Source organism: Lingula anatina, chromosome 4, assembly GCF_051362555.1.
Source record: "Lingula anatina isolate TDL-2025a chromosome 4, LinAna3.0, whole genome shotgun sequence".
Taxonomy (NCBI): domain Eukaryota; kingdom Metazoa; phylum Brachiopoda; class Lingulata; order Lingulida; family Lingulidae; genus Lingula; species Lingula anatina.
Window position 1 is genome coordinate 18,676,985 of NC_141770.1, and position 16,260 is coordinate 18,693,244.

Genomic DNA, 16,260 nt, shown 5'->3' on the forward strand with positions numbered 1-16,260 from the left:
TATCTAGATGAACTTAAACACTTTGACCTTCTTTCAAACACGGTAACCGTGTAGAAAATGGCTTTTTGACACGTATGGCTTAAACAGAAAGTAGACAAAAACTTCATAAAATACTGAAGTGTAAGGCTTAGAGACAGTAGTATACAACTTTGGCATAGCAGGATATCACAACAAAATTTGAGAACGTATAAAACTTTCAAAGTTTATTTTGAGAAAGAAAAATACCTTGGTATGATTCAAGATTCAAGATAAAGAGAAAAGTCGAACCCTAACCAAATTTAGAATCAGTAGCCACAATTTGCAAATTGAAACAGGTGCAAAGGATAAACCCACACCAAATGAATAGAGAAAATGCCAAAATTGCCACACTGCAGTTATAGATAACGAAGAGCACCTTTTAATTACCTGCCCTCTGTAGAATCAAGGAGTTATAACAGCGCTCCTTGGTAGAATGAATACAGAAGGGCACTCTTTCTAATAGAATAAAGCGGCCACACATCTAAACAACGAAGATAAATTCTCCATCATAATGAACAACCCAAAGGAGGAAGTGATAAGAGCTTTGGCCAAATTCCTTAACCTCGCTTTTAAGAAAAGAAACTGTGCTACATTATCCACTTTGCGTTTTTGGTTAATAATTGATGAATAATTACTAAAAATGTTAAGGTTTACCTCACACAGTAGAAAAAAAGGCTCGTGCATAATTTTTATCTATATCTTAGTCATGAGGCAATACTTGTAGTATGCCAGGGGCGGATTTAGGGCGTCTTCTGGGTCTTCCGGAAGACGGTCAGATTTTCAAGTTTACATTGACGGGTATCTAATTTTTTCTGTCGGAAGACGGTCAGAAATGGAGGATGGATCAACAAAGATAATTTGGAAGACTGTCAGAAAATAACTCTGGATCCGCCCCTGATTATGGTGCTAGCTTACGATCAGTGCTGTGAGCAGCTGACTCGGCATTAAGACGGCACCAGGCTTATGATTATGAAATACAGGGCATGTACGTGTAATATCGGTGCATTTCTATAAATTTAATTTTGGCGCTATTTATCTATGTATTATTATTATTATTGTTATTATTATAATAACTTTATATCTGTACATTTTCACCAGCTCAGTATGAATAAATCATCAACGGAGTATAAAAGAATGTGCCTGCATGAGTGGCAGTTCAGTAATTTTTGGGGTAGGATATGCAAATCATCCCCTTCTCGCAAAAAGGGAGCCCAGAATGCCGAGAATGTCGATAATGGAAATTTCCACAATGCCAGGAAAAGGATACTGTATCTGTGGTGTTTGATGAATTTCATTGTAAGCATAAGAGGTTCAAGGCACAGAAGTGCCCAGCGCCATGTCATTGTGATTTTCCGTCCTTGTCAGAAGGAATTGCCAACTGCTCTTACAGCCCAATCCGTGCCTTGCCCCTGGATATACCTATTTCACGTAACACAACTGCCCTGGATCTACGGTACACGGGTCCAACTAAGATCCCACCCAACGCTACCATCGCAACAAAGACTGTCCAATCGTAAAGCTCGATGGGAGAACAGGGAATTCCCCATAGCTCTTGGCGAACAAAAGATTTGTACACGCACGGGTTCTCCGAGTTTATTCCATAACATGAACATTGGGGAGAAAAAAGCACTGAGGATTTATTACAATTGTATGACAGTACAATATATCTTAAATAATGAATTTTGACATGTAGAAGCCTATACAAATCTATACATTTTTATGAGATGTCACTCTTTTACTGTTGCCGACTCTTAAACTTGGAAGCTTCGGAAGCGTGTAAGGGCCAACATTAAACTAATGGCAAAACAACACACATACATGTACATGTAACACCCGAACACAAACGTTACTGTCACAAGTGCATAAGGTCTAACTGTGGAAACGTTTTACTCACTTTGAAAACTCACACATCACTAGTTTTGTTGCCTACCAAATAATAATAATAATAATAATAATAATAATAATAAATAAATAAGTATGATAATCTTCTGCATATAGCAGTTAATTATTTGTTGAGCGACTTAAGTTTGCTTGACACTGAATATGAACAATAGGGATACACCATAATGACAGTAAGATTGGCATTACATAAAACTTTTTTCCACTCATGTCAGTGTCTAGTCACAGTAACGATGGTTGTTACGCCTGACCTTTTCTGGCTGCTACCAGGGCTCTCAAATGGCAGGGCATTCCTTGGGATAGGTTTTTAAAGTTCAATCTGGAATAACATTCCAGGCATTGGCCAAAATCTGTCCAATATGACCCAGTTTTGTTGTAGGACATGTAGGCCATTGATTCGGCAAGTAATGGCTGACCCACATATTGTGTATGTGGTTCAACTATGGCGATTTTGATGACCAAGATAGCTGTTCATTCCCTTGGTTCTGTAAGTAATCCGCTATTAAAAGTGATCTGTGTGAGCCGGCAATCTCACCGTGCAACCTAAAATTGTTCCCAAGTTGCCCCCTATCAAATGATAGCCAAGTGGTTCCCAGATTATTTCTTTATTTGATCTGGTTCAGGTTTTCGTCGATGACTACCATTGGTGTTTTGGCACCAATGTGGTATCCACTCCAAATACTGACGCTGTTAATGACCTTAGTCACTTAGGACGCGACACACGCTTTGTCGTTGGCCTCTTCTGGATGTCTGTAAACTCTGTTTTGGCTGTTGAGCGGTACAGGTGAAATCTGACCTCAGTAAAGAAAGCCACGAGATTTCAGTGTTCAACCCAGAAACAGTCAAGGCCCCCAATTCATTAGAGAAACATACAACGATGTTTTGCTGTTAACAGTGGGTTCCTCGGAGGTCGTCTGGTATTCTAAACTGCTAAAACCAGTTTGGTGTTCGCTAAGGGCCTTGAAAAATGCGTTTTGGTGGCAATGTACCCTTCATTCTGAACGGACTGGGTGTTTTTGTTTAATTGCAACAGCATAACTCGAAAGACAGTGGGTCCTGTACCCTGGTGCTAAGATTTCAATACATTGGTTGTACATCAGTCTGGGCATTACTCTATAAAACTTTGCGGACCGTTTCGTTTGGCGCAATTATCTGTCTGGCTATGCCTGCCTTTTTCGCGCCATTCTGCCACAGATTAACAAATTTGTAAAGCACTACATAGCTCATTTTACACACTGCAAACCCGACCACTTGCATGCAAAATTTCAAATTCTTCTATGCAGTAGTTGCCGACATATAGATACTTTTTTTGACAGAACCATGCTTTGCCAAAGCCATTTTTTACCTGCCCAAAGGAGCACTACCCAATTAAATCACTGCATATTACATAATGCAGCAGCGCAACAAACCTGGTATTCAGTTAATTGGTAGCGACACACCTGACTACACACTTCTACATTCACATATCTCATATGAGATCGTTTTTTTTTTTTTTTTTTTTTTTTTTTTTTTTTTGAAAAAAGAACGCATTTTCACCTAGGCATACCTTCGAAACCCGAAATATTCCATATTAAATGTCAAGTCTGTATATTGTTTGACAAACATGCCCTACTCGCAAATAGAGAGTCCACAATGCGGAAAATGTCGATAATAGAAATTTCCACAATGCAAGGAAAGAGTTACTTTAGGCTGTATCTGTGGTGTTTGATGAATGTCATTGTTAGTGTTGGAGATATGAAGGCACAGAGGTGGCCGGCGCCATGTCATTGTGATTTTACGTCCTTGTCACAGAAAATTGTCAATTGCTCTTACAGCCCAATCCGTGCCCTGGATATACGTATGCCACGTAATACAACTGTACTGGATCTACGCTACACCGGTCTGTCTGAGATCCCACCACGCGCATTGAGTCGACTCGAAAATCTGTATGCACTGTATTCAGGAGTCAACAGCATAAAACACTTTCATGAGGATAGTTTTGCAGCTTTATGGAATTTTGAGCACTTGGGTTTGTCTCCGCTTCTTTCAGACACGAATTATAATTATGAAATATTCCCAGTGAGCTTGTTTCGTGATTTAACACAGCACAGATGCAAAAATGTTATTTAGACCAAACAAAAGCTCCCTTACATCGATTGTTATAGGTGTTTTTTCCGAGTTACCAATACTGCATTTCGTATTTGATGAGAAATAAATATAATATTAATTCGAAAAAAAAAAATTAGTGGAAAATATCCCTGTACTAAATGAGTTTGCCTTCATTCAAGAGACAATATACTTACGTTGTATAACCTTAACAAAGACTGTCCAATCATAAAGTTCGATGGGTGAAAAGGGAATTCCCCACAGCTGTTGGCAAACAAAAGATTTGTACAAGTCCAAGGAGAGAATTTGTTACAGTTTTGTGAAAGCATAAGTTATTTGAATTACATGAATTAAAAAATGTAGAAGTATATAGAAATAATTTTTTTGGTGAATTTGGGGTGAGAGGGGTTGAGAACATGTTAACGCTTAACATATCTTTTCAAAAAACCTCTTGCTGTGGTTGCAAGCGCACTCCCCCTCCTTCCTGCTGCATTCGCCATTTTGTTTGTTCTAAGGTTTCCTTATCTTTTTTTTCTCACATGCTTTACTTTGATCAATGCGTTCTGATTTCAGCAAATGTTAAAAAACAACATTTTGCAAGATATTAAAGAGGAGCGGTGTTCCATACTCGTGGGATTGTGACTTGTGTTTGTGAACATAAACGAGCGCAATGTAAACACAGTGTTGATTCTACACACTAAACGTTTTTTATAAGTCTGTTGAAACCTATAGAAGTTTTCTTTTAATAAATGTCAACCGATCTCTGCAAAACCAGGAAGAAAAATATATTAGAGAAGTGGCCCAGAGAAAGCAATATATTTAGTGAACTGTTCGTGTATAAAGCAATCCTAGTCACAATCAAAAAGGAAGAGTAATGCGATATGCTAGATAAGATGAATGTTCAGGTAGCCCATACATAAAAGCCTGTGAAAAGCCTGTCGCCATGATTTGGCCCCATCTTAAGAAGAAGAGAGTTTCATTGTATATTAAAAGAGAATGTGACTGAATGAGGGGCATTTTAGAAGTATTTTTTGTGCATGAAAAGAATGTCCAGAATTGAAATTTCCACGATGCCAGGAAAATGTTACTTTATACTGTATCTGTGGTGTGTAATGAATTTCATCGTTAGTACTGGAGGTTTCAAGGCAAAGAGATGCCCGACGCCATGTCAATGTGATTTTACGTCTTTGTCACATGGAATTGTCAACTGCTCTTACAGCCTAATCCGTGCCCTGCCCCTGGATATACCTATACCACGTAATACAACTGTACTGGATCTACGGTACACCGGTCTGCCTGAGATCCCACCGCACGCATTTAGTCACCTGGAGAATCTAAAAGTACTGTATGTCGGAGGGAACGATATTACACACTTTCATGAGGATAGTTTTGCAGGTTTATGGCATTTGGAACTATTAGATTTGTCTCCACTTCACTCGGACATGAACTTTGATTATGAAGCATTCCCTGCAAACTTGTTTCGTGATTTAATCTTGTTAGAAGTTCTGATATTCGGAAAGATGGGCATCAGTGTACAGGTGCAACAAGGCTATATAGACCAAACCTTAGCTCCCTTGCATCAATTGCAAAAGGTGACCTTTCCAAGTCTTCTGGGAGGAGATTCACCATTTGGTTGCGGATACAACAATCTTACTTCACTGAAAACAGTGGTGTTTCATGGAGTTGGATATGTAACGAACATAAGAAAGCACACCTTTGCCATGTTAAAAAACTGTCCTATCGAACGGCTAGCTTTCATTAACTGTGGACTGGACACCATAGAATATGGCGCATTGTCTTCATTTCCACATTTGAAAGCATTGGACATAGAGTTGGCCTACTTTATATCAATCACAGAGGCCGAGAAGTTTATATGTGACCTGAACAATACAGCAATTGAAGTTCTTCGCATGAACAACATATTCGCATGGCGAAATGGGAAACCAAGTGTTCCACAGTGGATTGTGTCTGCTAATACTTTTCAATGTTTGAAACACACATCACTTATGACATTGGAATTATTGCACAATAGAATTGAAGCAATCGACTTTCAAATTTTAAATATTCTGACTAATTTAGAATATTTAGATTTGTCTGGTAACAACATTTTATTTGTCTTAGAAAATGGAATAGAGCTAGTTAGATATGAAAGAATGTTTACCCAAATGTTAAAGACAAACCTAACTCTTTGCAGGATAGACCACAATATTAATCTCGCGCATATGGTGACATCTCAAGATGTTCCATCAAACTCCTTTTGGTATGGCCGTCCAAAAGTTCCTTTAGAACCAGCTAAATACTCGTATGCCAGCCCAACCCACAAAACCAAAACCCACAAAACACATGATTTTCGTTTAGAGCTCCCAATTTTGAAAATAATTTTGCCTGAAAATTTAGAATACGTGTCCGTAAGCTGGTTGGCTACACATAATAATAATATTTTCCCATGTGGGACATTTAAGGGGTCTTTTTATTTCTTTCCAAACAAGCTCAGATATCTCAGAATAGAGGAAGTGAATTTAAAAACTATTTGTGCCCCATTTTATGGCTTAGATTGGCTAGAATTTCTGGATTTATCTTATAATGGTGTTTACTTCCTTCCAAAAAGTTTTTTTGATAATTTCATCTCACTGATTTACTTGTATCTGAAAGACAACAATTTAGGACCTTTGTTAGCTAAAGGTGGTCTACATCCCATGTATCTTCCGCTCTTAGAAATCCTCGATTTATCAGTGAACAAAATCAGCACAATACCAAAGGACTTTTTCCGCTATCTTGAATCCTTGAAACGACTGGACCTCAGTGACAATCGAATATCAAAAATATCTTTTACTACGACAAATTTTCACTCCATAGAATTCATAGACATAAGCACTAATCAACTAACTGCCTTATCGTTATCGGAGTTGGAACACATTAGGAATGTGAATGCCAGTAATTTGGATGTTGCTTTGAACATGAGCAACAACCCCATGGACTGCAACGTTTGCGACGGGATAGGATTTCTCCACTTGATTATCCATTCCAACATGACGACAATATTCTCCAACGACTCCACTTGTTATGTGAATGGATCTAAAACAAGCTTATTGAGCAGCCTGAGTAGACTTGAGAGGGCATGCGACAGCTTTTCACAGTCAAACATTTCATCAAACCAGTGGCTTTCCTTTGGAGCATCTCTTGGTAGCATATCTGCTGTGGCCTGTAGTCTTATAGTAGCTTACATTTACCGTTGGAATATCAAGTAAGTTGACTTGTGAGTGGTAAAAAGGTTTAATTTAATAGTCATTAAACATATATCGAAAGTGCTCACAAAATAGAATTTAACACAGAAAAATTGTGATTATATATAATAATGTTTATTGTACTCTCTTTGCAATATAAACCAAGCATAACGAATGGATATAGAAAATACAGTATTAAAATGAATATAAAATGAAATAGTTAAAATAAAATATAGTTAAGTCATCCATTGAAAACTAATAATCAATGCAAAGACACAAATCATTGAAACGTGTGTCAGCAGTATGTGTAAAAAGTTATTTAACGTTAAGTGTAACGTTTCAGTAAAACATTTGTAATGGTTCCCGAGTACCTATTTGTTTTTTTCTCTCAATTTCATAGATACCGCTTCTTCCTTCTTCGCCGCCATTTTCGAAATAGAGGTGTCATTACTGCAACACCTGGTCACGTGTACGCCTCCTATGACGACAACGATTATTACTGGGTAACGCACGTACTGTTGCGCCATTTAGAAGATGAGGATCAACTTGATGTCATTATAGATCAAAGAGATTTCATTGGTGGCGCTTCCCTTTCCGAGGCCATCGTAGAGGCCGTGGAAAACAGCAGAAAAACAGTGCTTGTTCTGTCTGAGAGCTACGTTCTCAATCCTTGGTGTGAGTTTGAGTTTCAGATGTCCCTTGCTCGTAGTTATCAATCAGTAATCCCGGTTATGTTTCAACCTGTGCCATTTGATGCTATGACGAAATCGCTGCGAAAGTACATTAGGGCAAGAGGGTATATCAAGTGGACTGACAACCCAGAGGGACAACGTTTGTTCTGGAAACGCCTCTCCGACGTCATCTTTGATGAGAATAATATACTTACGCAACCCGAGAAAGATGAATTGACTGAACTCATGTAGATGATGAAATTTGGTTTTATACTGTTGTGTATTGAATATATTCCATCACTGTATATTACGGACTAAAAGCGTAGTTTGTTTTCCTGTTCTTAAACATCTGGACGCAAATGTAATGTTACCATCGCCTATTAGCATAATACATACTTTACTGAGGTATGCAAAGGATACAGAAGTATATATATAATATATTTGTAAAAGATCTCTATAAAACACCAAATGGTGAACAAAAATTGAGTGTTAGAATACCATGGCAACAAACTTACAAAAAATTACTTGTTAATGGGGAGGAAGTGAGTTTTAAGTAGTTCAGATAAATGACAATATATAGAATTTTGGGTAATAGAGCTTACTTTTTAAATGCAAAATTATTGATAATCAATACTTCTATAAGATTTTAAAACTAATAAGTGCGCATTTATTGGCTGCGAAATAGTTGGGCATTTTGTGGATAGAAGTGAAACAATGGATACATCAATCGACCACAGTTTAACAGTATCCTATTTCGAGATTACTGTGGAAAGTAGTAAATATGTGAAAAATATTTTGAATTAAACTTAACCTTAAGTCGATTTTTTCTCTTTCTATATGCGGAAGTGAGTATATCATTTCGTACTTGATGAGAAATAAATAGAGCGATTGCAAGAATATTAAGTAAAAAAATAATTCTGCATTAATATTGCCCTTATATAAGAGTCAATATACTTACTATGTACCACCTTAACAAGGACTGTCCAATCATAAAGTTTGATGGGTAAACGGGGAATTCCCCACAGCTGTTGGCGAACAAAAGATTTGTACAGGTACGTGTTTTCCTATTTAATTCCGCAAAATGAACAGAGAGAGAGAAAGATACATCTGAGGATTTGTAACAATTGTGTGACAGTTTAAGTTATTTGAAGTAAATGCATATTAATATGTAGATGCCATACATTAATACATATTTTGTGCCGTCACTCTATTACTTTTCGCCTTTGCCGACTCTTGTATCCAGTTGTAACGGATAGTCCTATGGAAACAGGAAAATTGAATCTTTCATTATTATTAGCACAATATTATTTAATAATACAATATGCACGGCGATTAACCTAAAGAGGCTTAGCACTGTTCTTAAAGTATAATTAAAGCCTGAGAGAAATTTGATATAAACATTTCTCACTTTAATTTTTTAAAAATCTTTTACGAAAGAAATAATTATGTTTAAGACACTTGTTAAAAAGGTTTTTATACATGTACATACTAGGCTTGGAGCAAGAGAAGAAAAAAGCCATCAAAACCACATAGCATATTGCTGCCCCTGAAACATGTATGTATTGGTGCACGTGGTAGCTGGAAAAATGTTAAGGATGTCAGGAAAAATTGGGAATTGCTTTTTATTTTATTATTATTTTTTTTTTTTTTGAGGCTCCTTGGTATTTCATGTCATTGTTGTTCCCTGCATCCAGATGGGAGATGGGAGAAGAAGGTATTAAAAACAATCCATGCATTATTGTCTTAAAAACATAATTCCTCCGACGATTCTACTTCCTCTTTCGTTTTTATAATTATTCATAAGCAACACGTATGTTTATTTGTAAGTAGCAGATATTTATTGGGCGAGTGGGAACTAGACTGGGAATAACTGAACTTGTAAGTACAGGCTTTCACAGGACAAAATATTGATGTTGAGTAGAAGTAGAAATATGCAGCATTTTACTCAGGAGTAAATTGTACCTTCAATAAGCCTGACCTTCATTGAAGTATTAAAACTCGTTTTATCCAACGCAACAACAAAGGCTATCCAATCATAAGGAGCGGGAGTACATGAGGGAATCCCCCACAGCTGTGGGCGAACAAAAATGTGTACACGCATGGATTCTCTAAGTTATAATCAAATAAAAAAAGTGCATAAGAAAGGTGTGCTCGAGGGTTTGTGCCGGTTGAGTGAAACATGATAAGCAATTTGACGTTATAATCATACAGAGGCCTGTATAGACCATTTGTATAAGACGTCACGCTTCCATTGTTGCTGATGGCTTGTCACTGATAACATGATGATGACTAAGCATCCCTCTAGAAGTTAACTGAAATCCTCAATGAGCTCTGATGGAAGACTTCAACCTTTTTTCTAGAGAAAGTTTGTTATGTAGCACAGTGTATAGTTACATGTCTATAACTTTTCAAAAAATATACATAAAATTATACATGAAGTGAATATGAAAGAAGTTTAGCTAATCCTATATCAGGTGCTAGGCATAAAAAAGAGAAGAAAAGGGCCACTAAAACCTCATAGGATATCTTTGCTTTTGAATCTATACATGTATATCCTCTAACAATGTCACAGATAGATTTTAACTAGACATTCAAAGATATGTCTTTGCATGCTCTTGCTAGTTCTCTGCACATTCATGCACAGCAAAAATTTATGTATGGAATATACAACATCACTCATCTGGCCTCTAGCAAAGAAAACACATGTATATGGTAGTGGTTCTTTGAAAAAAAAATCGTTCATAATGCCAGGACAAATCGTGAATATTTAAGAGGCAACCGCTTTACTATTGAGATTCCATTACTGTTCCAGTATCTTAATAATAGAAAAAAAGTTATCACTTACATTTGAAACTCGGGGTGGATGTAGTGATATCATCGCAAAAGGTCTATATATAAACTGTGGTTTGGCTGACAGCATAAAAAACTATTCGTATTTTGAATGAAAACGAAACGGGAAGAATGTCCTTTCAATTCATGTGAATCTACAGTACTAATACCAGGAAAGTGAAACATGAGAAGCAGCAAATAGTTGTCAGGTATTAGGGGGAAAAATGAAGACAAGGGACCAGGAAGGTGCACTACGTACGTGTCATAACAGATGTAAGAAGATGTGTAAAGAAAAAATAGGTGGGGCATGGGGAAGCACATCAGTCGTCAAGGGTGTCAGTTCAGTAATACTAGTATTCTTGGCTACCAGTAGGATATAAAGATTCGAGAATGTCGAGAATGGAAGTTTTCCCAGTGCCAAGAAAATGTTATTTTTTGCTGTATCAGTGGTGTTTGGTCTCTGTCATTGTTAGTACTGGCGGATACAAGGCTCAGAGGTGCCCGGCGCCGTGTCATTGTGATTTTACGTCTTTGTCACTGGGAATTGTCAACTGCTCTTACAGTCCAATCCGTGCCCTGTCCCTCGATATACTTATTCCACGTAACACAACTGTGCTGGATCTACGTTACACCGGTCTGACTGAGATCCCACCGCACGCATTTAGTCAACTGGAGAATTTAAAAGTACTGTACGTCGGAGGGAACGATATTACACACTTTCATGAGGATAGTTTTGCAGGTTTATGGAATTTAGAACACTTACATTTGTCTCCACTTCATCCAGGCACAAATTTTGATTATGAAGCGTTCCCCGTGAACTTGTTCCACAATTTAACAATGTTAGAAGTTCTGATATTTGGAGAAATGAGCACCGGCGCGCTGGTGCAGCAGGATTATTTAGACCAAACAATAGCTCCCTTACATCGATTGCAACAGTTGTATATTCCAGGTCTACTTTGGCACAATTTGAGATTTGGTCCTGGTTACAGCAATCTCACGTCACTTCGAACTGTGATGTTCAAAGGAGATGGAAGTAAAACATACCTAAGAAGACGCGATTTTGTCAATTTAAAAAATTGTCCTATCGAACGTCTGGCTTTCATAGGCTGTGGACTTAGCGGTGTAGAATACGGTACACTGTCTTCATTTCCTCAATTGAAAACACTGGACATTGAGGTTGCTAACTTTATCTCAGTGAGAGAGGTCGAGCAGTTTATCTGTGACCTCAAGAATACCTCAATAGAATCACTTCGCTTGTGCAACATATTTTCAAGACAACAAGGGAAAGCGCCGGTTTCACAGTGGGTTGTGTCTGCTAACACTTTTCACTGTTTGAAAAACACATCACTTAAGACGTTGGAATTATTGCGTGATAGAATTGAAGCGTTTGACTATCAAAATCTTCTTTTTCTGACTCATTTAGAATATGTAGATTTGTCTGGTAACAACCTTTTATTTTCCTTACAAAATGGTTCAGACATAAATGGTTGGCGTCCTATAGCCCGTACACTTCTATTACTTCCTAACTTAGTCTTTTTAAGGATTGACAACAATCTTCATGACACAACTAAGGTGACTGCCCAAGATATTCCACCATACTCCTTTTGGTATGGCCGTCCAGAGGTACCTTTAGAACCAGCCAAACATGTAAGTCCTTTGCACAAAGTACATCAAGACCCCTTACACAACTTAGATTTACAGTACCCGATTTTGAAAGTTAGTTTGCCTGAAAATTTAGAATTTTGGTGTACCAGCTGGTGGGCTTCGCTTACTTATGATATTGTCAATTATGACACAGTCCAGGGGTCAATTCTATTCTCTCCAAACAAGCTTAGATATCTCAAATTAGAGGGCATACCACTTAAAGCCCTTCCTTACGTCATTTATGGTTTAGATAGACTTGAGTTTCTGGATATTTCTCATGGTGGTTGGTACTTTGTTCCAAAAACTTTTTTCAATAATTTCATCTCACTGATATACCTGTATTTGAAAGATAACAATTTAGGACCTTTGATTGCTAAAGGTGGTCTACATCCAATGCAACTCTCACATTTAGAAATCCTCGATTTATCAGTGAACAAAATAAGCACAATACCAAAAGACTTTTTCCGCTATCTTGTATCCTTAAAACGACTGGACATCAGCGACAATCGGATATCAAAATTATCTTTTACCATGACAAATTTTCACTCCATAGAACTCATAGATATAAGCACTAATCAACTAACTACCTTGTCGACATCGGAGTTGGACTTCATTAGGAAGATGAATGCCAGTAGTTTGAATGTTACTTTGAACGTAATCAACAATCCCATGGACTGCAACGTTTGTGACGGGAGAGGATTTCTCCACTGGATTGTCTCTTCCAATATGACGATTATATTCTCCAACGACTCCACTTGCTACGTGAACGGATCTAAGACAAGCTTAGAGAGTAGCCTGAGAAGACTTGAGAGGGAATGCGACAGCTCTCCACAGACGATCATTTCATCAAACCAGTGGCTTTCCTTGGGAGCATCTATTGGTAGCATATCTGCTGTTGCCTGTGGTCTTATAGTAGCTTACATTTACCGTTGGAATATTAAGTAAGTTAAAGTACGAGTGTATGTTAAGGGGATAAAATTTCATGTTGATTAAAAATATCTAAAATGCGAACGAAATACAATTTTACACAGTAAAGTTATATATTTGAGACTCAAGAAATAGCACAACTATTCTAATGTTCCCTTATATATGAACGACCACTTTTGCACTAAATGCTCATATTTCATTGGCACGATAAATTGGTATCAAAAAGGTGTGGTGACTGTAGCTACCTGATTCATAAGGCAAATTAGTGCTGATTACGGAATAAGACAACATAGAAATACTTTCACACGTGGCACTTGTATAGAAACGGCTCTAAATTGTTTACAATACTGGCGTTGACAATACAATTAAAGCCGGTGTAACGAAACTGAGGGTCTATGTAACAGAAAGTTCACCCTCCATATAGTTATAATGGTTAGGGATAGTCTGACCTAAGTGGGTCAAAATCTAGGGCGAGGCTCACCTGCACAAATGAATAGGAAGCGGACTCTCTGTTATGGGGGACTCTCTGTCACGTTTCACCGGATATATTGGTGCCCAGTGCACACTGACTCTTTTCTTTCCGAAATCCTACTGTGGGTTTTAAGCAGACTAAAAAACTCAATGTGACTCTGCCAAAAACTTGAAAAAAAAAAAAAAAAAAAAAAAAAAAACAATACTGGGTCAAAATTTTATTAAGACACCACAAAAATGAGCAACCTTTCAGAAGTACAATTAGACCCTTATAAACAGCTTAACTATCCATAAGAAATTGAATCAGCAAAAACCTTTACTTAGAATACAGAACTATAACAACCAGTTCACATGTGAAGTGACTTACATTTGAAAGGCCCCTATACTGTTTTTGAGACACCTTCGATGTAACGCGCTATCGGGTATTTAGTAGCACAAGAAAAAATAAATCGGATATGTGTAGAAAATAAAGAAATCTTATTTTACTCCGTTAATATTTTAGATACCGCTTCTTCCTTCTTCGCCGCCGTTTTCGAAAGAGAGGTGTCATTACTGCAACACCTGGTCACGTGTACGCCTCCTATGACGACAACGATTATTACTGGGTGACGCACGTGCTGTTGCGTCATCTAGAAGATGAGGATCAACTTGATGTCATCATAGATCAAAGAGATTTCATTGGTGGTGCTTCACTTTCCGAGGCCATCGTAGAGGCTGTGGAAAACAGCAGGAAAACAGTACTTGTTCTGTCTGAGAGCTACGTTCTCAATCCTTGGTGTGAGTTTGAGTTTCAGATGTCCCTTGCTCGTAGTTATCAATCAGTAATCCCGGTTATGTTTCAGCCTGTGCCATTTGATGCTATGACGAAATCGCTGCGAAAGTACATTAGGGCAAGAGGGTATATAAAGTGGACTGACAACCCAGAAGGACAACGTTTGTTCTGGAATCGCCTCTCCGACGCAATATTTGATGTGAATAATCCACTTGAGCAAGTTGATGAAGACGAGATAACTTAACTTATGTGACTGAAGGTTTTGTTTTTTTGTACTGTTTTGATAACATGTACTTGTGGCTTATGTATTGTAGATCTGATCGAAAAACTGTGTGGATTTATTGAGCAAGTCAACCGGGAAATTAACAATATTACTGTTGTCGCATGAAGTGGCACCAACTTAAATGATCTAGTTGTTCATTAAGTTCCTACCAGACACTTGCGATCAGTAGATCGACTGTTACTTAAACCTGAAAGAAATGCGCCTTTAAACTCATGGGGACATCCCTTTTAAGTCAGCTGGTCCAGTGGGTATATGCTACCAATTTAAATCCACTCAATTGAATTAACTCATAATTTTAAAAAGGAGTTCAAAACCTTTTCAGGAAATGTTATTAATTATTATCTTAATTGTAATTGGCTTTATGTTAGGATTTGGTAGTTTTTTTTTGTACTGTACATGAATCGACTGACAATTTTAAAAATGATTTTGACACATCTTTTTAGGAAATGTATTTATTTATTATCTAAATAGTAATTGGCCTTATGTGAGGATTAGATTGTTTTTTAATCTACAATGTTAAGCTTTTTAAATATTTTTTACACATCTTGGTAATTATTATCTTAGGTTGTTGTTTTATGTAGAGTTTACTGAATATTTTAAATGGATTTTAGACATTAAGGATTATTATCATATATTATGTCTTTGTTGCATCAATGGATATTTTAACCGAAATGAAGTAGAAATAAGTGCAACACTGTAGTCGTATGGACGTTTCTTGTGTCATTCTTTTCATTTTAATATTGTTAATATGTAGTGTAAAGTTTAAATTGCTGGAAGAATCTTTAAAGCTGTTAAAGCGCCAATATTTGGACCAAATGTTTAACTTGAATACTAGTCCAATACGGTCCTCACTGGCGGATCCAGAATTCTGATAAGGAAGTGGAGAAGAGGTCACAAAGAAAATAGTTTTGCATACTGAATTGCACAGTAGACGAAGACAATTTTACATTGTGAAAAATACAAAGGAGGTAATGTACAGGGTTTGAAAATTGTTTTGTTTTAAGGTGAGGGTGAAGGGTGTGAACTTCACAAATAATGTTGAGGACACGTCATCTTGAAATCAGAAGTTATCATAGTTCTAAAACCGTACAAAATGGCACCGTTCGACCTCTAAAATAAGAATTTTTTCGGAACCCTTCATCGGGTCCCGAACACCATGGCAAGGGAGTGGGGGGGGGGGGGGGGTCAACTTCGCATCCGCGGATCCCCCTTTCAAATAATCCTGGAACCGCCCCTAATCCCCTCCCTATCAGGAGGCTCCAATAGAAGTCTCAGTACGTTTCTTATCCTGGTCATATGCTGGATCCTTGGGTGCAGACTGAGAGTTTGGATAGTTTTTGATCATACACATATAAAATCAGAAATAAGAGAAAAAGGTAAAAATAGACCATGTTAATAAGTATGTTAACGAGCTCGACTAATCCCACTTTTTGGATT

General features: G+C 37.4%; 2 protein-coding genes across 2 annotated transcripts in view; one reads left to right on the top strand and one right to left on the bottom strand.

Moving 5' to 3' along the window:
* LOC106162206 (uncharacterized) overlaps positions 1-10,816 on the bottom strand; it is a 48,714-nt gene extending 37,898 nt beyond the window's left edge. The window contains exon 1 of the mRNA XM_087012152.1: positions 10,743-10,816. The gene's annotated coding sequence lies outside the window, so the exon portion shown is untranslated. The remainder of the gene's footprint in view (positions 1-10,742) is intronic.
* Positions 4,830-15,528, top strand: LOC106162215 (uncharacterized). The gene is made up of 5 exons (XM_013539399.3): positions 4,830-7,246; positions 7,627-8,145; positions 9,551-9,611; positions 11,081-13,311; positions 14,271-15,528. Exons 1-5 carry the CDS (start codon positions 5,040-5,042, stop codon positions 14,782-14,784), a joined length of 5,532 nt encoding a protein of 1,843 aa, XP_013394853.2. The 5' UTR covers positions 4,830-5,039; the 3' UTR covers positions 14,785-15,528.
* The last annotated feature ends 732 nt before the right edge of the window (positions 15,529-16,260 follow it).

Bases quoted from the DNA above. Each gene is read 5' to 3' on its own strand.
- LOC106162215 (XM_013539399.3), top strand. From the start codon at position 5,040: ATGAAAAGAATGTCCAGAATTGAAATTTCCACGATGCCAGGAAAATGT. The intron at 9,612-11,080 runs GTATTAAAAACA...CAGTAATACTAG, and splicing joins ATGGGAGATGGGAGAAGAAG to TATTCTTGGCTACCAGTAGG. The intron at 13,312-14,270 runs GTAAGTTAAAGT...TTAATATTTTAG, and splicing joins ATTTACCGTTGGAATATTAA to ATACCGCTTCTTCCTTCTTC.